Below are 26,780 nucleotides of genomic sequence, written 5' to 3' on the forward strand. Positions count from 1 at the left end.
CATACAGTTGCCGACCGATTTTTTGGACTTGATGGGACCCGAAAAATGGTCAGAATAATCAAACGGTCCAAAAAATATGTGAACCTAAAAAAAAAATTGTGAACTTCGTCATTTCCCTCAATCTGTTTGCAAGTGATAATATTAGATTATATTCAAGCCAGGGTCATGCTTTTGTCATGTCCGCACCACCTCACATCACTGATACCAGACTGTGACGTAGCCTCAGGCCATGCCCGAATGCTCTGCAATGCATACGCTGCACGAAGCAAGAACAGCCTGTTTTCATGAGCAATAGTGCTTGCGAAGACTGAGAGGGAACCCATAGCGCGTGCCTTTCTAGCATAGTATCCTATCATCGTTCTCGGTCTTTGAGACTATCGTTGCCCCATGAAGCACTGTTCTCGCGTCGCACAGCAGTGGGTATGCATTGAAGTGCGTTCATGACATGACCCACTCATGCATTACAAACTCTAGCATTGGTTGCTATTGGTGATATGAGGTGGTTCGGACATGACGAAAGCTTGACTCTGGTTCAAGTACAATCTAAGATTATCGCTTGCAAATGGAACATGAGAAATGGCGAAATCCACGATGTTTGAGGCCAGTTTTAGCAGCAAAGTGATATTTTCTGAATTTCATGGATTTTTCGGACTCTTCGATTATTTGGACCATTTTCCGGGCCCCGCTGAGTCCGAAAAAGTGGTTGGCGACTGTACGTGATGGTATATAGTGGCCCATTGCTGTGGGGAGTGTGGAGAGGTACAAAAAATGCAAGCAATCAGTTGAAATGCATTTTAAATTTCAATTGCTTTTATACATTAGCTCTATGGGGCATGTTGTGGTACCAGGAAAACGTTCAAATTATCAAGCATGTCTGAAAAATCAGGGATTAAAATTTTCAGTCGGTGACTATCCATTGAAACTGGATCCTTCGTAACAAGGTTATACTTTATGCCCATGAATTGCTGCTGCAAGGAGTTGAAGAATGTAATCGCTACGCTATTACATTACTTTTGAGTTGCAGCCACATTGTTGTATGCACACTTTTAGTCTGTAATGTTACTGGTAGTGTGATATAACTAGAAACCTTGCCACTTTTCTTGTGCGTGTGCTGTTTCGACTACAGTTGAGTCACTGTAATGCAGGCGAGCTTGCTCAATGTTGATGTGACACTGGGGCCGTGCCCTAGTGATTTGAGCATCTGCTTCGCATGAAGGAGGTACAGAGTTCGATCCCCAGTGCTGTCTGGTACTTACTGCTGATACAAGAGTCGGTACAAGCTTTTCACTGGCCTCGTGCTCGTCTTCTATGGGGCGAAATGCTTGGAATTGGCTCTCTGTCTGCACCTTGTGTAGACCAAAATACCTTGGGCCTTCGTGCTTTCTGGCCAAAGCTGCCCTTATGGTATCAAAATTAATGTTCATCATCAATGTTGATGTGTGTTTGTCCATGCAGGTGGCATTCCACGAGATCCTGTGCGGCCTTTGGGCACGCAATGGACTGCAGATCAAGGGACAGGCCATGACCTACATCCAGTGCCACTTCTGCAACTCTATGGTGGATGCAGATCTCTTCCTGCTTCAGCTGTGTGCTACCAACCTTGAACCCGACTGGTTCATTCGCACAGTCTTTGAGAGGTGCGTGCGTGCATGTGTGCTCCTTCACAGTCTGCGCACATGTTGTGAAGGGCGCAGTCTGTGCACTCTGCATTCCTGAATGGTAGCCTGTGCATGTGTGCTACTGCCATTCAAGAACCAAAGCTACCGAGTCATTGCTTTTTTTGGAGAGAAAGAAAAATACAGTAAAATCTCGTTACTACGAACATCAGATTAACGAAATTTTCAGATTTACGACTTTTTTTAAATCCCCACCAAAATGCCTATATGTTCAATGTAAAAAACTTTCAGTACTACGAATTTCAGATTACCGAATATTTCAGAATAACGTATGTAATTTAATCTCGCAATTGTCGCAAGACGCTTCGTTATTACGAAGTTCCGTCAAAGTTTCGTACCAAATCCCTGAATCTGACACCTATCATCATCATCTGAAGCAGCAGCTATGCGCTGGGAAACCCGTTGCAATGGATACAGCCCCAGCAGCATTGACATAAACGCGAGTGTCGCGTTGAATGATTATAGGCCAGGCGGCGCAAGCTGCCGCCGGATACAAAGGGTAAGGCCATTATCATCCGTCCATCATCCAGCGTGTGGTCGCATACTGCGCCGTAGTCGTAAGCCTATTCAGCGCGCTGTCACCATGTTGACAGCAAATGGTAGGATCTGCAAAGTTATCGGCGCTGTGATTGTGTTGTGCATTAGCTTTGCTGACAATGAGTTCTCCTGTCCCCCGCGTTAAAAAGAAGCGACGCCAGTTTTTAAAGAAAAAGCGGACATTCTGTCGCAGCTGAATGATGGAAAAAAGCAAGTGGACTTGTGCAGGGAGCTTGACATCACACCGTCAACAGTGCTCAAAGATCGGGACAAGATCATAAAACTACATCAAGAGTCGCAGCTGGCTCCATCAAGAAAACGTCTGCGGCTGGGCAACTACCGTGGACAGCGACTTTCGAATTATGTGGATAGCGACAGCGCGGCAGCTACATCCGCGGAGCTCGCCACCGAAGACATCTTGAATCAAGTGCGTGAGGAAGAAGAATGTAGTAGCGACAAAGACGATGCCGATACTGGATCTGTGCACGAAGAGGAAGAGATTGTTTCCCGCTCGGATGTCCCAGTCTTTCTAGAGAAGACCCGAGCATTCCTCGGGCGCTGCAAAGATGTCCCCGATAACGTGCACAGGAAGGTCGAGGATGTGGAGGCGTTCGTCCTGCAGCGCTTCTCGTCTACTTGCCAGAAGAAGATAACAGACTTCTTCAAACAATAAATTGGAGTTAAACTGTGCCCAGTGTTATTGTTTATTATTTACTTACCAACACGTAAATCTGCTGCAAAGGTACGTAATTTTAGTTACTGTGATGCATTACTGACATGAAAATAATGGTTTTTCAGTACTACGATATTTCAAAATAACGAATTAAATTCAGCGGTCCTGTGAAGTTTGTTGTAACGAGATTCTACTGAACAAGTAAAGCCTTGTTAACTCGGTCACTGGGACTGCGGAAAATATTCGAATTAACTGAGCACAGCAAAAAAATGGGACCCAGACAATAAATTTTGTAGCGGGAACTTGCTACCTCTATTGGACAAACTTTGCGATTACCATATGCAGTTAAACCTGGATGTAACGAACTTCCATATAGGGAATTCCTCGATGTAACGAAGTTTTTGATGCCGCAATGCCGCCCCCAGTGAAGTGCGTTTATTTGAGACCTCCATGTAACGAACGTGCAGTGGCGGTTGACCTTGATATAATGAACTCGCTAAGCCAACCATCTGTTAGGTTGTGCTGAATTACGAAATTTGGGAGAAAAGTTTCACGACAATAAAGCACGAACTGACATGAGGAACGCCAACGATCGCAACGAGCAGTCGCAGATGACTCAATGCATCGTGCTCCAGCGCCGCCGGTGCATCTCTGTTGCTTTCGCTTTTGGAACACCATACCACGTGGCACTACAACAGTTCATGCTCGGAAGCAGCAAAAAATGATGGGGCATAACAAAAGCGAAAAGGCGCGAGCAGTGTGCGCCCATCGCCGTTGCGCGGCACGTTGATCGCATAATTCCGGTGCCGATAGCTGTTGCGTGTCGGGAGCGGGTACGGTGGAGAGCACCAGCGACTCAAGGCAAAGAGTCCGTTTCCTGGGGCAATGGCGGCAGGCAGACCGAGAGAGGGAACGTGCGGGAAGAAGCATGTGCCTTCGCGGTCTGTGGCAGCTGCGCGACCGAGTGCACTCTCCTTTGGCTCGACCGGTGCCCTCACCTCTCCCACTCTCCCCACCCCTCTCGTAGTGGCGTTGTGTGAGCCGCGGCCGCCGCGACGGAGGTGGCGGCGGCTGCTGCGCCAATGGCACTACCAGTGCGATCATGGAACGTTTCTCTATGTTATTGACTTCGAGTAGTTGGATTTCCTGTAAACATTTTCAAGGTGATTTCACCTACATTTATTTTATTTTGGTTTTCATTCTGCATTGTCCTTTCGGGTCTTCTTGCAAAAACTGCATATAACGAAAACCTGCATGTAACGAAAAATCCCCGACTTTTTTTCAACTTCGTTATATCCAGGTTTAACTGTACTGCCACTTAGTCTACCCTCAGACCTGTAGCCCCTGCTGGCCAAAGGAAAAAAAAATTACTCCAATTACAAGTGACGCACCCCACTCCACCCAACCGCACTTTGTCTTGTAGTTCCTGCGGGATTGAATCGCGGCATGCCCGCTACTCAAAGCAATAGACGCTTAATGGTGCAGTCACAACCCAGGCGAAAATCCTAACTGGTCAAAATGGTATAAGTAACAATTCCCAGTTGATTCCAGTTGTGTTGTGTCATTTTGTGTTGGGTTTTATGCCATATAGGCAACTAGGGCCGTAATGCACCAAAACTGCACCAAAACGAAGGTTGAAAGTTGATTCCGGTTGGTTCCCAGCTGAGTTCGAGTTGGAGTCAACTGGGAGCTAACTGGGAACCAACTTGAATCAACTTGAAATTGTGGCTTTAATGGGCTCTGAAACACCTTCCGAGGAGAGCACATCAACTTGCTAAATCACTGCGTTGTGTTATTATGAAAACCTGAGCCAAATAATACACTTCTACACGCAGCAGAGGACCCACAATCACGTGCGAAAGTTGGCGAGCCTTTCCTGGCGACTTTTTCATGCTCGCACCTGCATACGCAAGATGAGAGGTGGCGTCAAGCAGCTACCATGGCCGCGGCCAATACGCCGCATAGCTCTGGCGGGTCTGGGAATCTCCGCTCCCGGAGGTGGGGGCTGGTGTAGGAGCGCCGACCTTCCAGCATGCAAAAATTGGCGAGAAGGGAGAGAAAGGCGCGAAGACGCTGAAATTCAAACTTAGACTACAGATAACGCAGCTTCTACAAAGCACATTGAAAAAATTCTTGCGGCACAATATTTCCTCAAGCAGCATGCTTTAACATCCCAGCATGCTTTTAACATCCCAGGCATACCGCAACTTTATTAGAGCCCCTTTAGACCAGAATTTTCACCTGGGAAGGACAAGGGTCTGAAGCTAATGGAGATCAAGGGCGAAAAAAACGTGCTCCATCCTGTCTTTCATACTGTCATGTGGTCTGACTGACTGTAGCAACAAACTGAGCGAGCTGTGGCGGCAACTTGCACTCCTGAGGACTCGCGCGCTGCATACCATTTGTTCGCTCTGGTGGTCGTTTCCTTGGACGAGTGCTAGGCAGTGCAAGAGAAAACTTCTGATAATCTCCATGGCATGCTTCGCTCCTGAATCCGAAACTACTGGATCGTTTACAGTTCATGTTGCCGCTAGTTTCACCACATGCGAGTATGGACGGCAGGGTGGAGCGCCGTTTTTTTCGCTTTTGGTCTCCATTGGTTTCAGCCTGCTGTCCTTGTGATTGCAACGTTAGGTGTTTATTGCTTTGAGTTGCGCGTGTGCCGTGATGTCATTTCCCGGAACTACGAAACAAAAAACAGTGGTGGGATGAAGCGGAGAGAGGGGCACCGTGTGTGTTGACTCCTATGTGGTGGAGTCAACTTTTTTTGGCCAGGAAAGGCTTTGAGTTGGGGGTCATCTTTTCATGGCGAAAAGTCGAAAATCGAAAAATTCTTGAAATAAAGGTAGCGTGTTCCCGCAAAGCAATTTTTTTGCCCGGGGCCCATTTTTTTTTTTTTTTTGCTGTGCTCGATTAATTAAAAAAACCCGGTCAATTTGAACATTTTTCGTGGTCTGAGTGACTGAATTGACTAGATTTTTTATATGGCATTTGAATTTTTTCAGAATTTGAGCGGTAAATTTGCAAGCTTTCATTGATTTATAATCAATTCAAATTCCAAAGTTGAATACATGCACACTGATCAGTTTTATTTTTGTGCACGAATAAATTTTTTTTTTGACTGTCACCTAGGCGGGAGCTTCACTTTTTGAAGCACGTTAGCTCTATAGTTTCCAGATACAAGGAATAAAGCTGCTTACATGCTGTTGTCACTTTTCCCCCTGGCATCCAACAGGTTCCACGTGTGGGAGTGGCTGTCGCTGTCACCCAAGCAAGGAAACTCGTATCTGGAGTCGGACAAGGTGCTGCCCATGCTGGAGGCTGCGCTGACCTTTCTCGCTATGCTCTTCGGCATTCGCACCAACTTGGGTGCGTAGTTCCTTTTTTTTCTTTTTGCGCATAGTGACCTCCTGGGAAAAAAAATTTTTCAACACCCAAGAATCAAGCATAGTTTCTTCACACCCATTAGCATGAGACAAGGTCGAATCAGCTGCGCAGTGACGCCATTCGTTCAGCAATGATGCAGTGGTGACTGCGGCACACAGAGGAAAATGAAAGTTTGCTGCAGCCCGTCTAAACTCTCTGAACTATGGAGCCGTGTTGCAGAGAAGCCAAGTCAAGTGACAGCTACGGCTATAGCAATGGGCACATGTGCACTGTTAGGACAGTGACTTTTTTGGCACTGGGACCTGCGAACGGAATGGTGGTGGGTGGAATAGGGGGGTTGCACTGGCTGTCCCAGTGATGGAAGGAGAAAGTGCCCTCTCTCTGGGCGTCGTCAGCTGCAGCTATGCTCGTTGCATGCTGCACCATGCTGCCGGCATGTCTCTTTCAACAGTGCATTAGAAGCACCAGGGAATTGTCCTTTGCAGTGGATGGCATAGTTTGTAGCCGCTTTATGAGGGACTCCTTCAGCCTCATATGCGATAGCAGGTATGCATTAAATGGGAAGTTAGCGATAGGCCACTATGCCCTAAGCGGGCATCAAGTATATGAAGTTTAGTGGAAGCTGAGCAGAGGATTTCATGCAGCTACTTCCCAAGCGGAATTAGTGTTTGAGTGACTACTGTTTAACGGCATTTACTGTATTATTGTTTTCGTGGTGGCTGCCTTCCATGGAAGGTATTACAGCCCAACCCTACTACAAAAAACTGTCCTGCAACGAAATTTCCGCAGCAATGAAGTATATTTTCGATTTCGCATCAGCAAACTCTGTAAGGCAATGCAATTATGTGCCCCACAATTGGGCAACAATTTTAGGAGCATGGTTCTGCTACAATGAAGGTTTTGCAAGCAAGCAACCAATTTTTGTTTTGTTTTTACGTCTAAACATGCAAATAGAGTTAAATACCGTAAAGACCCGCATATGTTATGAACCCGAATATAATACGAGGTGAAGTTTTAGAGATGCAAAATGGGAATAATACGAGTGACGAAAGCACGGAGGAGACATTTATTGAAATCAGGCCCCGCCCTTCAATCATTTTCATCGTCAGCTGTGCTTTGTTTGAACATTTCTTTGTCCACCAAATCATCCTAGAGGTACTCATCTTCTGTGCCATCGAGGGCGTTCAATAAACCTCACTTCTTATAAGGGCGGCGCACAAGGTCCTCTGGGATGGTCGTCCACGCGTCCACAATTCATTTGCACAGCATGGCTAGCGATGCCCACTTCAGCCACCCGGTCTGCGTCACTGCAGGCTCACCTGAGCGCATCCACTCTGTGGAGCGCATCCACTCTGCGTAGCACCGCTTGACTGCTTCCTTGAAGGGTTTGTTAACACAAACAACAAGAGGCTTCAGTTGTGAGGTCATCCCACCCGGGATCACGACGAGTTCACTGCCACAGTCGCGTAGCAGCCTCTTCACAGAGTCTGCCAAATGGCAACGAAACGCATCAAGCATGAAGATGGACGGGAAAGACAACAGTGCACCTGGCCGCCTACACCACACGGACTTCATCGAGTCGAGGACAAGACCCTCGTTCATCCAGTCTTCCTCATGGCCAATGTGCCATTCTTTGGGCCGTGAAAGTTTCTCGCGTCCCTCTGCATGTAAAAAGGGCTTCCTTCTGTCGTCGCCACTCGCGAATGCTTCCCTCGGTGACACCAAACTGCCTCCCGGCCGCACTGTGGCTGATGTTCTCAGCAGCTAAAATCACCTTTTGCTTGAAAACAGCCGAGTACTGCTTTCGTGGCCCTGACATCTTGCTCCTTCACTATGGAAAAATGAAAAACATGCACTTCGTGAAGTGTGGTTTACACGTGAGCATGTTCGCTGTCAAGCTGCGCACTCGACTCAACAACAAAGAAACGATGCTGTGGCGTTCGTGGCCACTGTGGGACCGTGGCGCTAAGGTAAGGAAGCCAAGCCGTAGCCAGCATAATAACAATGCTAAGCCGCAGCCATGTAGCAATAACGAAACGATAGCTTCGAGCACAACTTCGAAAATTTTTGTTCGGATACGCAAATAGTACGAGGTGTAAATTTAGGATGCTAATAATAGGAAAAAAAACCTGGTATTATACGCGGGTTTTTACGGTACCTCATTTGGTTTCACCAAAAATGGCCGCCAAAGTCAATATATTCACTTTCAGTGGCACCGCTGAGATCACCTGTGGGATCTGAATTGATGTGCAGATGTGTGCGCATAACAATGCAATGAGACAGTTTTGCCAATGGCTCGGACTCTGTGTGTGTGACTGTGTGCGTGTGACTGTGTGCGACCTGTGGTCGTCGGTGCAAGGTGGCTTTCGGCTGGCCCGCCTTTTTGCTCGCTTCACTGACAAAGGCATGATGAAAACCAGCTGTATGCTCATTTCATGTGTATTTATTATCTCGGTGTTATGAGTCAGCAGCATTAAGCCTTTTTATGATAAGCAGTGCCAAGTGCCGAATTGCTTTGGTTGCGGTTTCAGTGCGGAACACATTAGGCCCAGCTACAACAAGCGAGAGGTGCAAATCCAATCTGCTGTCGCCTGGTTTGCCGGTGGCGGCATGCTTTAGCAGAAAGCACACCATGCGATGCCCTTGCACGCGAGTCTTGCTTTTGCAATGCAGGCAAACATCGTAACAACATTCCTTTATTTTCCTTTCTGGTGCAAATGCCTAGTGCAGGCACAGGTGCGTAAATGGCAAAGTGACAGTGGTCCTAGCCCAATCTAGGCGGTCTCAGCAGCGAAATTTTTTTGTGGGTCCTTCACATATTATTGCAGAGGGGTTCAACTGCAGCAGGAAAAGGTAGCACAGATTATTCCAAAGGCATTGCATGAAGCACGTAGATGTCCTGCTGCTCGAGTTCAAACTTTTGCCAAGGGCAATAAATATACTGCTTTTTTGCACAGCCGTGTAATACAAAGCTGTCTACAGGTAAATTGGAAACAGGCAGGCTCACTTAGTGAGTGCAGCTCTGTGTTTATCTCTGACTGAATATTGCCTGGAGATTTATAAATGTTCATTCACTAGTTTTCTGTTATCCTGTGAAGGGCCAGTCACTCCCAAGTAGATGAGAGAAGTAGTACTTCCATTGCTCCCTGAGTGAATTGAAATGCACTCCTGCAGGCATGAGCGAGGCGGAAGTGACACGGCAGGAGATGGTGAGTCTGCTCTGCATGGGGGACCGGACTCACTCCCAGCTGATGGACCTGTTGCCCGAGAAGTGTGGCACCAGCGCCCACAGCCGGGACTTCGAGGCCTTCCTTGAAGACGTGCGTACTAGTTGTCAGTTTGTTATACCCCTTTACCTTTTTTTTTCTTCTCAGCAGCCCAGCCCAGCTTCCTATGATCTGTTCCTGGTTCTCTAGCGCTGTGCTTTTCTTTAGTGATTACTGGGGTGCCTGAGGAGGTGACAGGCATTTTTTGGGGTCCTTTGAAAGCTGACAAGATGCACCTGCCCGTGGCCTTGTGTGTGCATCGCAGTAAAGAACCTGGGGCCTGCTATAGTTATTACTATGTATTTATAAATAATGCCAACTAAACTGGGTTAGTTAGGACTGCTGTGCATGTGCTGGAACGTGTGCCTACTTTGTTGCCTCTTCTGTGTGCTGCGCGATGTTAGTGCATGTTAAAGGGCCCCTGATGAAATAATTCATGGTTGATAATAATCCGGAGCCCTCTGCTACGCATTCCTCATAGTCCACGTGCAGCTTTGGGATGATAAGCCCCACAAACCAAACCAAACTAATTCTCAAATATAAGAAACAGCGTAAGAATGATAGTTTGCTTTCCACAGACTCTGAGTGAGAAAGACCTGCTTAGTATGAACTTTTTGCATGTATGTTTCGGTTAAAGTGAAGTTGTTCAGCAGACCACAAGCTACAGCTGCACTGTACAGCAGTACTTGTGGAGTGCAGGGCACTCGCAAAGCAAGAAACAACAAAAAATGAAAGAAAAGCTCCGGGTGATGACTCTGCCCAAGGCAAGTGCAGTGGGTGGTGTGTGCGCAGATAAATAAGTGCTGAATTTTCTGTTTCCATGGTACCATATGCCTTCGTGCCTGCCTGAGGTGAATGCATTGTAGACATAGGACATGGCCAGGCTTCAGCACTGTGTGCACGTACGTAAAGTGCAGCAAACTGAAAGTCGTGGTGCATTTGCCTATGAAAAGCGCACGATCAGGAGCATGGTCAGAAAGAAAGGAAAAGGATTACTATCATTTAATTTCAGAGCCTTTACTGTGTTGCTAATCAGCAGGGCACTCTCGGAGCGAGTATGAGAGCAAAGAGGGAACAACAAAAAGATGGAGAGAGAGGGAGTAGAAAAGTGGAAAAAAAAAAATAATAACTTGACCCCTGTCATTTCCGTGTGGGATTGTCATTTGCACATTTGCTGTTAAAGTGAGCGCCCATTTGCACAATGTCCGGAGGGAGGATGCCATTGTTTTAGTGCATGTTGAGATGGTGGTGTTGAATCCATTTTAACAGCGAGCATGCATCATAAGTGGAGCTGTTTTTTTTAAATGACAGCACAGAATGAGATCCAGAGAGAAAGCGGTTAGATTAGTGAGATGAACAGAACTGATAAATAGAGAGGGGACAGAGAAAGGCTCCTAGAAATGGCTCTGTATTTGATATATTTAGTGAAACCATGATTTGTGCAACCTCATACTGACCAGCAATAACTTTCATGATGGTTTTTGCTCTGTGGATGGGAGTATTTGTGGGTCTTCCTCTAACTAGCTCATTGGTGACTGTTTGCTTTTTCCTTTCTGGATCCAGGTGGCACTGTATAAGCAGCCGAACTTTGAAGCTGGCGGCAACTTGCTGCAGGGCATGTACGTGCCCCGGAGTTCAGTGTGGGAGCGCGAGTACGACCCCGTGCATGTTCAGCTGCGTGCTGTGCACCGGAAAGACTACCAAGCTTCCATGGACCGATACACGCTTTTGTGAGTGTCTGTGATGCATGTCCCTGTAGTGTATGTGCATCTGTGGGAGGCTATTTGTTCCTTTTTTTTGTGTACCATCATATTAGAGTGTTCAGCATTTTCAGCCATGTGAGTGAGGCTTGAAAGTGTCCCTCCAGCGGAAACGTAGCTCCCCTTTCTCTTTCACTTGTCTGGCATATTGTTTGTGCTCAGTGTGGTGGCTTTGGTATTGCCTTCCAGCATGCGGCAGTCTGGCCGACTGAAGGGCAGTGCAACTCCTTGGCCCCCTTTCCGGATGCCACGCAACGTGCACCCTGAGCTGCTGGACCCTCGTCAGCTGCTTCAGTGCAAGACCATGCAGGCTGCTCTGTTTGTCATTCTCTACAAGGTCAGTTGGGAGTAGGGCCTTCTTCATGTGCCCTTTTCCTCTCCTTTACTTGTCATTTGTAATTGAATTTCTTCTTGGCGCTGTTCCGGTTTCTGTTTCATCAATCAAACGATAGCTGAGTTGCTCTTTGGGTCATGTGAGGTAGTAAAAAAACATGCAGATAAATTATTAAAAAATTATTAAGATAATGCACAAAAACCGTAAAGTAGTGCTTCGATCGACTATCATAAAGATACACTGCTCTAAACCCGGCGCTTAAATTAGTCTCCAGCTTTGACATGAATAGCGCAATATTTGCTTTGCACTCATACATCGAACAAAAATTGGGATGGCACACTTAAGCTTCACCTTAAGCATATGACACGATAGCATAATGGCGTAATTCCCATATATGCAGGTCATCCTGTACATTACTTTCACAGATCTTAGGGATTCCTCATACCCATTCTGGCGCAGTGATGCAGCAGTTAGGCAATACGCCATTACCTTGTGATGGCAGGTGCTCCCAGCGGTAGGCCTGTGCGGCCCAGGTTGCGCTTCCTGAGCGACCAATCATTAATGTCACTGTCACCTGCCACGGTAGGCAGTTTGCTCACTATCCGGCGGGCAGATTGTGATGACGCTGCAAGGTCGCGTGACCTAGGTGACCCACCTGCCTCCTAGGTTGCTCTCTGAGGACCCCCTGCCAAAGCCATGCTCGTTATTTTTCGCTCACAATGCTGACGCCGACACTGGATTTTTCTGGCGGACGGGCCGTTCTTTAACGCTAAAGGGCAGACCTCTGGGCACATAAAAGGAAGCTTGTGAGTGACGTAACACGCATTATTGAAAAAGGAAAATAAGTGTCCCATACGAGCCACAACATACTGGATGCCGTTGGTATAGAGTTCTGATGTGCTGATGAGTTTGGTGAGTACGTTATTAATTATGCGCTGTAGTGAAACTGTATAATCTCTTGATGGGCACATACGTCGACCCCATGCACACTGCTGAGTGTACTTTTAGGCACTTAATGCCATTAAACGTGCCCGTGTCTTTTGTCGTCGGGAAGGGGATGCCTGTAGTATACCAACATGTATGGGAGATATGTGATTTATCTCCCCAAAGCAACAGGTGGGCTATGAGAGATGCCATAGTGGATGGCTAAGCATGAATTTAGGCCACCACAGGGGTTCTTCAATGTGCACTGACATTGAACAGTACTTGGGTGCCTTGCTTTCGCCTTCATCGAAACGTGTCTGCCGCGGCCGGCCGGGATTAAGTTTCAGAATGCTGTCTGCTACGTAGCCTGCGGCAAATCGAATAAAATCAAATCTTCTGAGCATCTCTACTAATGTTCCTTGGCTAACACTGTGAGAACAGCTTAACGGCCATACCAGGGCTTTTCAAGCAGACAACAGAGCATGAAAAAGCACAGAGGACAGCCAAAGAACACGTGCGAGGGTTACATGTTTATTTCAATATATAGTCACTCATTTTTATGCCACATTAGGATGAGTTGTTGTGAGCTCATCGAAACCTCGGCTAGCAGTTTTCAAGTTCATTAACTGAGCTTGCAGGTTATGCTCGCAGATAACTGTATACCATGTGTATTTTTTTTCGAGTAGTTTTTATTCATGAAGAAAGAGAGCGCCAGAAATGTATGGGAGTGAATATCCAAACTGGCTGAATTGTGCACATTGAAGAAAATTCGTTCACGATGTGCCTAAATTACAGGAAAGTTGTTACTGAGGCCCAGTCATATGCTGCCACATTTTTCTTCAAATCTGTTCTTGCAGGTGAAGCGTTTGATACTCTCATCTTTTTAAAAAAGTTTAGGATGAAGTGAATTTCAGCAAGCCCTTTAATTACATTCACTGTCACTCATCTCTTAATTTTATCTCTGTATACGGCACAAAAATAAAAAACGCGAAACGTGCATCGGAAACTGCAGGCAACCGGTAAACATGGCACTACTCGCAGCAGGGAGCGGCGCGCGGCTTTCAGGTGAAAGGTGCACTAGCGCCACCACGCAGCGGCTCAAGGTTTTCGTGGTTTTCGCCTCACCGACGCTGCTGCTCTCCAGCCTCCCTCGCCCCACTACCCCTATCTAGTTCACTATAGATATAACATACCCAAGTTTCCTCACATAGCGACAGATGGCACTGAACTGCCCACTGCAAATGTTTCTTGCTTACACCTACACTTAGTGGCGTGCTAGACTTGTGACTTTTTTTTGTTCTTTTAAACCAGGCTCTGAGAGACCCAGAAGTTCCAGAGCAGGTTGTGGCTCTGACTGTCTACCTCCTGGAGATGGCTCTCCAATTTCATCCGCACTCCGTCTCTCCAAAGGTAAGCATTCCACTCTACTCTCTAGGCCTCCACAGGAAAGATCTGCTTTGCTTGTTTCTGCTGTGTGTGCTCAATGATGCAACATTCAGTTAGTGACATTTAGGTCTATACTTGTGCATCGTCTAGCTCGCACTTAACCATTTTAGTGCCTGAACAAGTATTGGGGAATAAAAACTTTGAGAAGTACATGATTCATAGTTGCCCATTCTAAAAAAAAAAGAAAGTAAAAAAAAAAACTTGTGAAACCAGGCTGTGGGGAAGAAGCTCCCAACTGGTTCAGATACCCTGTGCTCTGATTGACTTGTGAAGACTGATTCAGTATGTACATGTTACAGCCACCCGTTTTCTTGTGAGTGCATGGAGCAGACTTGTGATGATGTCGGTCAGTTTTGAGTGCATCTAATTACGTAATTTTGCTTTTGGCCAGGACGAGCTTACATCGGTTCCTGAGGTGACAGACCTGTGTCTGTCAGAATGGTTCCCAGAGACATGCGTAGTGCAGAATATGCTGCGCACAATCAAGACAGTCCTGCTCCCAGCGGGCACGGCGCTCGTTCCATCGGGTGTCGAGGACATGGAAGTGGACCAGGAGCCTAGTGATTTGCTCGAGGAAGGCGAGGATGGCTTCACTTTTCTCTTCCCACCGGCCAGCGGCAGCTTTCCTGAGCTCACTGCTGGCACAGGGCCGAATGAAGGCAACGGTAAGCGTTGCCATTGATGCTGCATTCTGCTACAGTAGCGGACCGATTTTTCGCACTCCAATAATTCAGAGTTGCACGATATTTCGGACTTCGCTGAGGAACCGTCGCGCACCTTAATAGTAACGCATAGATTTTCACAACCGATATTTCTGTCTTTGTGGAGTGTAATAGTTTGATTTTTCGGACTAAAATAGATGTCAGCAATACTGTGAAGATAGTTTTTCAAGAGAAAGTTTGTTATTTTGGCTTAATATAGACGCGATCAGGCATCGCACAACCAACCAGTTCTCCACCGCTGTGAAAGACGCCATCTTGGATTTAAATGGAATCGGCATAGTCGGATTCCCTACAGCCAGACAATCTGATTGCAAAAAATCAGCTCCTTATACAATCAAACCTTGTTAGTTTATAAAAACAGTAAAATTTTGTAAAAAAACTTTGTCAGAAGCAATCATAAAAGCAGTACAATTTAGTCAGCAGAGAGGTGGCAACTCTGGATGCTTTCTAGAGATCAGGGAGAGGCCTTCTCAGAATTTCTGGCATCATTTTGAAGGCTTGCTGGTGGTGACTCCAGAGTCCACGAAGAGAGAGCGCCAGATGCTACTTAGATAGGCGTCCTCGCACAGCATTGCCAGCAAAAAGTGACATCACCTCAGTTAAGATGACTTTCCACTCTAGCGGTCACTAAAAGAAATTGCAAGGGGAATAAATGGTTCTGAAAGTGTCTAGTAGATCCATTTGTTCTCCCTTTTTATGCACCAAAAGCATTTGAAATATCTGACACAAATTATTGCTTACTTTTGAATTTGCCTTTAACCAAGAAAACAGCTATATTTGCACAAGCCTAGTGTCTTGTAATGTCTTGCAGCTGGCATTTGGTCCTCGGTGCCTGTGAATGAAAGTATTCATTGATGGAGGACCCATTGCAGTGGCTCTGTTGCTTTGCCATTTGGCTGCTTAGACCAGTCTTCGGATCGAAGCCTACCTAAAAAGGTTGCATCTTGATAAAGGCAAAATGTAACAATCGCCGTGTGCTGTGCCATGCCAGTGCTCATTAAAGAGCCTCTGGTGGTTGAAATTAATTGATAGCTATCTATGTTCGCACATTTCATAGCTCACATGCAGGTTTGGGACATTGAACCCTGCATACCAACCAACCTCTGATGGAGGAGAGCATGGTTAGTGAATATGCATTGCTGGTGTGCCATCACCTTCAGTAGCTGCTTCATTTATTTGTTTAGTTTGTGCATCTGTAGAGTGCCTCGGTGCTTTTGCAGGGAATGGCGGTGCACCTCAGCTGCCACCATCGGGCCAGCAACTGGCTCTTCCTCCCTCTGCACCAACAGCAGATGCAGGTGCGCTGGTTCCTGTGAACCCTGAGGCTGGCACCATTGTGCCAGCTTTCTACAGCCCACCACCACCTTTCTACCTACCCCTGGCTGGCCCTTCACCACCAGCTCTGCCAGCACCTAGTAGTACTAGCACTGCCCTGGTGCCCAGTGGCAGCACCAGTACGGCCGTCGTGGCGGTGGCCGGTGAGAACATACACAACTGCTCGCTAGTCCTTAAGGGGGGACACTGGTCTTAAAGCTATTTTTGTTGTTTTTTGACCAATCTTAATAAAAATGCATAGACTTATTCAAATTTTTATGCTGATTTCAAATATGCATTTATTTTAGGTGTAGGCCAATTAGTTTTCAAGATAATTAACAATTAATGCCCATTGTTTGAGGCCCAAATAGCAAAATAATGATTTCATCTAAAATTAATTTTAAGGCATGGTTAGATAGCCAGAATAGTGAATTATGAAATGTTGAGAGCAGATTTTTGATATGTCAATTATTACTCATTTTACAACCTTCTGAATTTCAGTATAAAAAATGTGTGTACCAAGTAATGGTAAATTAACGAAAATAATTATTTTTTTAAGGTAAAATGAAAAAATCTGCTCCCATCATTTCACACAGCATACATTAGGCTTTCCATTGCAACCAAAATTTCAGCTCTATGTGACTTGGTTGCTGAGATATCAAGGCCTCAAGACTGCTAGCAGTCAACCATATGCATTTTGAGAAAAGCCCCAAAAACAAGCAGGGGACAGTTTAATAAATATTTACAAGTGCAGTAATATATTTACAATAGGAAATGGCTAGTAGCCACCAGGAATGTAGTCCTTTTGATTGCCAGTAGTATCCAGGTGCCGCTTCTTGAGCACTCCTTGAATATTTTCCGCAATGGAATGCTTTTGAGCGCACTTTTGCTCTCGGCGCTCATCCTTCTCTCGCATTCTTTTTGCGCTCATAGCATTCGTATTGAGGCCCAGTTCCTGTAATATTGCTGCAGAAGTTCTTTTGCTGCCTGCGTTGAACCGCATTACTGCCTCAGCCACGGCAGCCTCAACAGTAAACAATGATGCGTGGCGCTCTTTGGGTGCCAAGGCCCATATCAAAGAGTGTAGGCTTTCATTACTGTTTTGGGTTTTACCGCTATGGCACCGCTCTAAGAGCTTCCTATCCGACAGTCGCTCATAGACAGGGAGCAATGCTTTAGCAACATGGGGTGGAATGTTGTACCGATGCTTTGGAGCAGATTCGCCTTGGGCTGCTGCCGCATTTTGCTGGCACCAAGAGTCCAGTCCCGATGGTTTGATGCCTCATCAGTAGAGGTAATGTGGTGGTAGGTGGCCATCACAGCCTTCTGCGTAGCCTCTACATCCCCATTATGGGATTTTAAAGCCCAGGCATAATAGGAGCTTAACTTTGTTATGAGGCTGCCTGTCAGTTTGCCTTTTCCTCCAAGGTTTTCGGCACCTTTGTGTTTGAACAACAAAGTCCGCAATGCTGTTCCCATACGTTTCTGCACGTGGTTTATGCAGTCTTCTTTTTTTACTTTGATGTATCCATACACATCTGCCTCTAGGAGCTTAACTTTGTTATGAGGCTGCCTGTCAGTTTGCCTTTTCCTCCAAGGTTTTCGGCACCTTTGTGTTTGAACAACAAAGTCCGCAATGCTGTTCCCATACGTTTCTGCACGTGGTTTATGCAGTCTTCTTTTTTTACTTTGATGTATCCATACACATCTGCCTCTTGCACAGCTAGAAAAGCCCGACTATCACCGTCCGAAAGCATTGTGGTATAGCGAAGGCCACACTTCTTCAACGACCTTTCAAAAAGAATAAGGGCTGCCTCAACTTCTATCTCTCCAGCCTTTTTTTCTGAGTTTTTTTGGCATAGGTGCCCAGCCCTCCAGGACTGGTATGATGGGTCACCTTTTGGGCCTCGCTCGCAGCCGGCACAGAAGTTGCACAATACAACATAGTCCAGCACAAGCCCGGTAAACAGTTCGATGACGGTTCCCACACCAATGTGGGATGTGTGGCCGCGTGTCATCCAAGTGCCGTCGTATGATACTGCAATATTGCCGGGGTTCCCAAGGTCCAATTCATTATAAAGTTCTCGAACTGACCGCGCACACTCTTGTGCAACTTCTTCGGCTGCACGAGCTGCTGCAGGTGTCAACTTTTTTTTCACATAGTCTTGCCACGTTTTATTGTGGAGACCGCGGTGCGAAACGTTCAGCGATGAAAAAATGTCATTTAGAGCTGTCTGCTGGTTACCAGTGCTCTGCATTCCACGAGCAGCGAGCACATTCACCACAAAAGGGTTGATCTTCTGATCGCCACGTACCCGCGGCGAACTCCATGTAGACGATGCGTCTCCACAGCTCGCACATTGAAGAGAAAGTTTAACGGCAAGGCCGTATTCTCGCTCATCTTTTACGAAGCTCAAGTCATTGCCGCCACACGTTTTACACTTCACAAGTTTCAACAAACTGTTGAGCGATTCCAAACAAACGATCGTGAAGCTTGCCTCGTCGAGCAGACAGTCCGACGTGCTGCCGTCACGTAAACAACGAGACTTCCGCTCCGTTGCTGGAGTTGAGGCGAGTTCTCGCAGTTTTTGTTCAGTCTTCATCTTATTTTGGAGCACATCTGAGGGCTCCAGCATCACTGTATCACGGCGGATGCGGGCGCTGCCGCTTACAGCTTCCCGTGCTGCGGAGCGCGTTAGGCCTACCTGCGCGGCCTCGCCGACACGATCGTTCAGCGCAGGAGTTTCATCATTGTCAGGGCGCACAGCAGGGCGTCTCTTGAGGTTATCGACCAGTGACTTCTTCCTTTTCTTGCCGAATTTATGCCTTGAGTGCACCTTGCGCGCTGAACCAGGCATCGCTGCGCGTTTCTTGCACTGCACGGTCCGGCACAAAGAGTCGCGCCTCCCCGCGGCTCGGGCACGTCAAGCAGACGCTGCCAGCCCGCTCCACCAATCGGATGACGACCTGCTGTCACGTGATCCGCGGCAGCCAATAGAATTTTGAATACTACCTTTTCTTTTTTGCTATTTTCTCGGCAACCAATGGGTGAACGGAAGTCGTAGTGGCGGGAAATTGAAGGCGAAAGGCGGCTTTTTCAAATGAGACCAAGATGGCTGCGGTGCCGCGCATGAAACGGGAGCTACGCTTTGCGAAATACTGCTGTTTCGGCGCCGATTTCAGCTCAAATTCGGGCGACATGGATTATATAAATTGGTATTGTGAGTAAAATACTGACCTTAGAGGCGAGAAATTTAACAGAGAGGTAGATAAATGATTGCTGATTTCGAAAATAACATTTTCTAAAAACTGATTTTTTCGAGATTTTTCGGCCCGAAAGACCCGTGTCCCCCCTTAAGGGAAGACACGAGTCAAGAAACGGTGATGTTCATTTAAAAAATTAATTTTGTGTTATTAACTGTTTGAAAACTTTTATCCTTCCTCTTTCATGTATAAAAAAATCAGAGCTGGAAATAATCAGTTATTAAAAAAAACTAGCTTAATGCACTCAAAGTGGCTAGAAAAAGTGCACATCTGACCCATTTTCAAGCGCGTGATGTGTCAAATCGCGACGTTGCACGCCATTGGGCTTGTGCACGGCAGTAGGTGTGTGGTTTTTCTCCCCAAAGTCATCTTTGTCGCTTCATAAGCTCCAGGGAACTAATAACAACGATAGCATTTTCACCGCCAAAACCAAGAGCTTTCACTGGACCTTTAAATCATGTGGCACGATTTCGCCCATGCCATTGGCTGCCAGCGTGCAAAGCGGTCATAGATCGTCTGCTCTTTATGCGACGGGCAGATCTCTCTACGTGTTCTGCAAGCTTTCACGCGTCTTTCTGCTCCTTGTTTTGATGGGTGCTGAAAAGAGCGATTTTCGATCTCGAAAGGATCGGTTGAAGCACAAGTTCAAGGGAACCGATTGCAAAGTCAAATGTCGTGCAACAGAGTCGTCCTCGGCAGGTAGGCCTAACCTCTGCAGAGGCGATGCTTGTGACAATTGCGGAGCCAGCCGAGCGCTCAAGACTCATTGACAGCGTACATGAATTCATCTGTGCATCGGAGAAAAAGCTAAAGATCTTCGAGAATGAAGATAAGTATGGTGAGGGGTCTGTGAGCACCTTTAGTTGTAAAATTGGGGCCGTGAATATAATGGTGGGTGGCACGGCATGTCCGAAGTGCAGACAGAGGATGCTGCTCACAAGGGCTCTTAGGGAGCGACGTATCGTGCAGGTGGATCCTGAAGCTTTGTGCTGTTTTAAGATACCCTGACCTGCATTTTGTGCAATTTTCATGCAGTTAGTGCTGCCGCAACAGAAGTAAAAAACTGTTATAACTTTCAGTCGTGTTTTCCCACACTTCTTATTTTGGGGCAAACATGGATTTTGCACACATTTTATGTACTTATTGAGTCAAGACTAAATTTTGCATGCATAATCTTTAAGGTGACTAGAATGCAATTATCTAGGTTTTAATGCAATTGATAATATTTCAAGGACTGAAAATTTTAAAAATATTCATGCACCAGCCACTGAAAACAAGCATGAGATATATAATTGTCTCAAAATGGTGCATGCTAAGAGAATCGCATTATATTTCTCATTGGCTCTCATTTGAGTGTTAGGTACAAGAAAAAAAATTTTTCACTACTCTATCATGCTTACTGCTATGTCCAGCAGCTGTGCAAGCATGCACTGTTTTTCGCTTGTAATAGAACTTAGAACATGAAGGCATCGAGCCACTTTAGAACTAAAAGCAAATTTGGAAACAGGGGATCAAGCTCTATAAGTGGTTCAATTTTAATTCATGTAGTGTTAATATTTAAAAAAAGAATGTTTTCGAGGGGCATCTTCCCATAATGATACAAATCTTTTCGTAAAGAAAACTTGTCAGAGTTGTTCAGTTGCGTTGCTGTAAAGACCAATGCCACCAGGAGTGACAGTTAAAAATTTCCTGCTCCATTGTATGCCAACTTTGGTGGCCTGAAGGAGAAAAGCTTAATGTTTGCAGGGGCTTAGTTCAATGCAGGTGTCATCTGTTACTGCTGCCGGACTTTTCATCATTCAGGACAGTTTCATCTAGTCCTACTGTACAGTCAGTGACTCAAAATTTGGCATTTTGAGCAAATTTGCTAAATCCTTTCCAGCAGGAACGTGGAAGTCTCACTGCACTGTGATGCCATGTGATTTAGCCAGCCTCACAAAGCTTCATGTTGCTGTTTTGTTGCTGTGTCACTGAGCGATGATGTTGCTGTACTGCAGACCAGCCTGAAGATGCTGCTGCTGGTGCCCTTGTGCCATCCACGACAACCGTGCTCCCCACGACGTCTGGAGCAGCATCGGGCACTGCGCCGAACAATTCACTTGTCCACCGTGGTGCTGGTAGGTTTCATGGTGGCGTAGCCGGCCCCAGTGGGGCCCTTGTTCCATTGAGGATGTCAGCGGGACCACGGACACGCTGGCCCTCCCCGGCCTCCTCTTCTGGAGGGGGTGGCACTGGTGCAGCCGGAAGCAATTCGGTGGGTGCTCTGGTGCCACTGGGGCGGGGCCTGGCCCAGCTGAGCCGGCGGCTTCGGTACCATGCCCTTCGAAACAGGGGCAATGGCGCTGGAGGAAGCAGCGGCAGCAGCCAGCCTCAGCTGCCTTGTAGCAAACCTCGCCATGAGCTGGAGAGCAGCACTGTTCTCAAGGTGGGGAAGCCCAATACTCCCTCTGCCCTTTTTGGTTTGCAGGCAGCATACTCTTGGCTCCGAGGAGCAATTTTAAATTATGGATGCCAAATTTTGTTGCTTGCTTTCTTTTTTTTTTTATAGGAGACGCGGGTCTTGAAATGGTAAAAAAATATGCGAAAATTTTGGTTTTTCAGATATGGCATATTCAGATTCAATAGACTCTAGAGCTCCTACCTGCAAAGTTTGAAGTTCTCATTCAACCTCTAACTACTAAAAAATATATTTGACACCTCCGAAATGCCGAAATGGCGAGTTTGAAGCAAAATGCGACAGCACTTCACGCCCTTCGCTGCTCACAACTGCGTCCCCGATGGCTGCCACCTTGGTCTTATCTGAAAGCTGGATCCCTTCCCTTCATACTGGTATTACTAACCATTGAGAAATCCTCTTGTAACGTCTGCATTTCACCATTTTCTGAGGCCTCTACAACGACCTTCGAATGGCTGGCACGTGCATTTCAAAGGCCATTTTCTCAGCTTCGCATTTTTTGTCAGTATGACTAGCCTTACAGAAGTTTTTGTTAAGTTTTTGTAGTACAATTTCAGTTAATCTTATACCGTTGAATTATGAAAAAACTGAAGTATGGAGCTATGCTATATTTAGATGGCTGAGTCGTATGTGTCAAAATTTCTGAAAAATTGTAATTAGGGAGCTTCAACATAACTGAAAATTTTTATACGATCGTATGTCTCAAAAGAAAATAAATAGCGTAGCTCTGCATGGCAGGTCTTTTTTGGCTACAGCTTCATTTCAAAAGGAACCAAAGAAGATTGATGGAAACTGTTAAGCACCTGTAAGAAATTAGCTAATTAGGCTTCAGTTATTTTTTCATAATATGAGAACTACCAAGTGAGATATACCAAAATAATTATATTTTTTAAAACAGGAGGAAAGAATACATACACATGCCTTATATCATTCAAGCATCTCTAATAAAAAAAAATTCATTTTAAGACCTATTTCTCCCCTTAAAAACGCGGGTTTCAGAGGTGATCTTTATTTTGTAGCGCTGAGTGATGAAATTTGACATATATTAGGAAGTGCACTCACTGATATAAACTTTCTCTCATATACTTTCAGTAGTTTTGACATTATAAATTTTTATGTGCTTCATTGCTATACCAAACTTGCGGAAAGCCTGGTGTGACTACAAAACAAGGTTGGAGCCTAAAATCACTCTTAACTTTTAGCGAAAGGAATGGTTTATGCAGTGACATTCTCCAAATATTTTTTTTAAGGATGTGACATTTTTAATGCACACTGCACTGGCAAAATGAATGCGAAAGTGCTGCACTTTCTGAACTGGTGCAGCAAGGGCAACAAAATCGAGGAGACCTGCAGTAAGTAAAGGAATACAGTGGAACCCCGTTCATACGTTTTTCACCGGACTGCGAAAAAAAACCGTAACAGCCGGGAAATCGCAACAGTGAGGAAAGGTCCTAAAATGAATGAAAACAGCGCAGCTTTGCCTTGAAACAGTTTATTTCGACATCAAGTGAGCTTAGGTCTTAAAAAATCGAGAATGGTTGATTGCCGTTTTTTCCGCTCGCTGGAAAACACCACGCATTTCTCGATGGCCTGGAAAGCCGCATTGCTCTCAGCGTCGCTTTGAGGTGCGACGTACCTGCGGAGGAGGTCCAGAGCCGTGACGGCTTCTCCAAAGCTTGGGTCCGCCAACTCCCCGGAATCATGCGGCTCGTGCTCCTCGTCGTCATCACAGTCTGAGGCTTCACTTGCGACCGAGTCTGTAACGAACGATCTCGGCGATACTCTGACACTCGGACGTCACGACAGCAGCATCCTCGGCAACGTAGTCGTCATACGTGACTCCCGTGGCACCCAGCACATTCAAAGCTTCACTCAGCTCTTGATCGTGAGAGGCTGCTTCCGCCTCTTCAGCTTCCATGGCAGTTTCCTCTCTGCCGTCTATGTGAAAGCCACACCGCGCGAAGCAGTGCTGTGCAGTTGACGTCGAGGGTGGCAGACCAAGATCCTTGGCGATGTCGACTCTTTTCCGCGCTGGCTGCCTGTCGACTGCGTTGAGAACATCCAGCTTTTCCTCGAGAGAAAGCGCCTTGCGCTTGCGCGACGCCATCAAAGGACGACAAATCGCTCGCGGTTTTAGCGAGGCCCGACGAGGTGTAGGCAGCGTAGGTGTTGACGGGAGGACACGGACGACTCGGATGGGTTGAACCGCACAAACAAGAAAGACTGGATTAGCGAGGCCTGACGAGGCGTAGGCAGCGTAGCTGTTGACGGAAGGACACGGACGACTCGGATGCGTTGAACCGCACAAACAAGAAAGACTGGATTGCTGCGGGCCCGCGGGTTTTACTCGCTTTGGCTGACGAGGCAGTGGCCATCTAGTGGCAATCTCTCCAACTCGCGTGCGGCTTTTTATGGCCTCCGAGATTACCCACGCGCGTGCAAGGGGGTGATCTCGGAGGCCATGGTCTTGTAGCCAATTCCGTAACCAAGCCTGGCCAAGACTCGTCAAAATGGCGGTTGGTGCGTGTTGCCCGGCCGGGCTAGGGGTGCCAGGTTGCGACGTATCATGCGGGAACGTTTTCACAGCTACAACATAACAGCGGGGTACCCAATACATTGGATCCTATGGGAGCTATGCCGGGACCGGACGAAAACGACGTAACAGCCGGGAAAACGCAGCAGTGAGGAACGTAACAGCGGGGTTCTACTGTACATTTCACTGGAAGGGGCAGTGCTGGAAAAGAACGTAAAATGATGGAACCTCTATATGTTTTACTGGCAGGCAGTGTTTGAAAAAAAAAGTATTCATGGTAGCTTCTCCTATGAAAATGTACTCATTCTGCCAAGAGAGGTTATCTCGTGGAATTCTTTTTTTTTTTTTTTGCTGTGGCATCGACACTGCATCTGAAGGCACAGTTGCAAGTAAGTGCATCTCAGAGCTTTGCATCTGCTTGAGGAGAGCGTAGCGCCATTAGGTGACGCTGCCCCTAACCCCATCTCAGCTCCGTGGGTGCATCACCTGCTGTGCTTTGCCTCTGGCAGAGGCAAAGAGGTGTAAGCTCCTGGGATTGAAAGGTTTTTGCTTCAGCATTGCAGTCATTATTTGGTCACCATGTGTAGGCACTTCCTCCGCTGGAGCCTCCGTCAGTCACGGAGGTGAATGAGAGCCTGGTGTCCCTGTTGCTCAAGCTGCACTCCAAATTGTCCGGCCGAGTGGACTCGTACCATCTGCCAGACAGAGACCAGGCTGGGCCCACACCCGAGCAGCAGGAGCAGAACCGGGTGGGGGATGGCCCGCACTTTGTGGGCCTGCTGCTGGACAAGCTGGTGCGGTTGACACGCACAGCTGAGCGGGAGTCGCCGGTTGAGGAACAGCGGTGTCAGATCTGGCCACCCCAGCCGACTGATGGTGAAGGCAGCTTGTCAGCCCCGAGCACATCGGCTGCAGCGCGAGAAGCCAGTGACCGTGAGGAGAGGTACGCGCTCAGCTTGCAGCTTGTTGCAATTTGCTTGTCTGCCTCACTGCTGCAGTGATGCTTGTGGGCTGGTATTGATGTTTTGAACCCCCCTTCCCTTTTTGGAGCTCTGGCTTTTGTTTGAATTATTTGAAATTGAATAGTGGCTGTAAAAAAAATTGTGATGCTTTCTTGCTTCATCTTGGTAGTCGGGCTGTGTAGTGGAGAGCCTCCAATTTGGTCAGGAACTGTGCACGCCTGCAATTTGAGCATCCAAATTTTGAGCATGCCTCCAACCACGACTTCATTGCAGGCGGCGCCGAGCCAAGGAGAGGCAGATGAAGCTCATGGCTGAGTTCGCCAACCGGCAAAAGTCTTTCCTCAAAAAAGCAATGGAAATTGGTGAGCGACCCTATTAATGCTGGTTGGTAGCCAGTATATAGTTCTGTGCACCTTCGGTTGCTGTCCTCTCTTCCATGGCCAGGATACAGCGGGCTTTACAGCAAACATTAAGGCTTTTGGCACTTGTACAGGGCTGCCTGGAATTAAAAAAATTTTTGTGTGGTTTATTCCTGCTCGAGCTGGGCTTTGGTTGTCGTGTACAGTTAAATCTGGATGTAATGAACGTCCATGTTGCAAATTCCTCGATATTACAAGCGCGTATTTGAGAACTACATGTAATGAAGGTGTTGCGGCGGTTGACCTTGATATAATGACCTCACTACGCTGACTACCTATGTGTTAGCTAGTGCTGAGTTACTTCATATTTGGCTGAACATGCAAAAGTTTCATGGCGATAAAATACAAACTGACATGAGAGGAATGTTAAGAATCGCAACAAGTGACCGCAGTTGACATGTCAGTTCGCTGTGCCTCATATATGCGCCGTCGGCTCATATATGAGGCAAATGCTGTAGTCTCCACTGCTTTCGCTTTTGGAATGTTGCACCACGTGGCACTACAACAGTTCATGCCCAAAACCAGCGAAAAATAACAGAATAGTGAAAAAGGTGCGGTATGAACAGGAAAAATGATTTCAGGAAGCAGTATTGCATTTACCCTATTTACTAAAAAGTAGCGTGACCATGACTGTAACATGAGGATCGATTTATCATGTGCAAAACAAGGGGGAAAAAAAAAAACACGAGTATAATACGAGAGTCACTTTCGTAGGCACGAGACAGGAAAAAAATTGGTAGGATTTTAATGTAGTTAAGCCAAGTAGACGTGTGAAAGCATGTGTTTAGCTTGGTTGGCTCATGGTTTTGCTTTGCTGGGCTGTCTGCACGTCTGGAGACGATATTAGACTCAGGTTAAGCTCTGATCGAGGTTAAACTGATCTGATTGGTTTGCTCCGCAGATGGAAGTTGATGAAGACTATGATTTGCAATGCACAGTGCGAGACTGTGTTGCAGTTTAACATGAGGCGTGACCAGCTGCGGCGATAATATAGCGCTTCCTTGCTGTGGCCAGGGAAGCTGATCTGTTCACGCTGCTGCGGGTTCGAAACCCAGCCGAGGCAATATTTATTTTATTTCTCCAGGTTGGCCAAACTCACCCTCAAAGT

The 26,780-nt window shown here is 46.7% G+C and overlaps 1 protein-coding gene across 4 annotated transcripts in view; it reads left to right on the forward strand.

Moving 5' to 3' along the window:
* Ubr3 (Ubr3 ubiquitin ligase) overlaps positions 1 to 26,780 on the forward strand; it is a 98,236-nt gene that overhangs the window by 32,096 nt on the left and 39,360 nt on the right. The window contains exons 11-22 of one of the 4 annotated variants that reach the window (XM_077659807.1): positions 1,456 to 1,637; positions 6,122 to 6,255; positions 9,448 to 9,593; positions 11,103 to 11,269; positions 11,489 to 11,636; positions 13,869 to 13,967; positions 14,395 to 14,668; positions 15,946 to 16,023; positions 21,301 to 21,420; positions 21,526 to 21,728; positions 24,879 to 25,234; positions 25,527 to 25,615. In XM_077659807.1, the coding sequence (XP_077515933.1) occupies positions 1,456 to 1,637; positions 6,122 to 6,255; positions 9,448 to 9,593; positions 11,103 to 11,269; positions 11,489 to 11,636; positions 13,869 to 13,967; positions 14,395 to 14,668; positions 15,946 to 16,023; positions 21,301 to 21,420; positions 21,526 to 21,728; positions 24,879 to 25,234; positions 25,527 to 25,615 (1,996 nt within the window). Of the gene's footprint in view, positions 1 to 1,455; positions 1,638 to 6,121; positions 6,256 to 9,447; positions 9,594 to 11,102; positions 11,270 to 11,488; positions 11,637 to 13,868; positions 13,968 to 14,394; positions 14,669 to 15,945; positions 16,204 to 21,300; positions 21,729 to 24,878; positions 25,235 to 25,526; positions 25,616 to 26,780 lie in introns of all 4 variants that reach the window. The other 3 variants (XM_077659805.1, XM_077659806.1, XM_077659804.1) reach the window with 3 other exon arrangements.

The sequence above is a fragment of the Amblyomma americanum genome, chromosome 3 (assembly GCF_052857255.1).
Source record: "Amblyomma americanum isolate KBUSLIRL-KWMA chromosome 3, ASM5285725v1, whole genome shotgun sequence".
Classification (NCBI taxonomy): domain Eukaryota; kingdom Metazoa; phylum Arthropoda; class Arachnida; order Ixodida; family Ixodidae; genus Amblyomma; species Amblyomma americanum.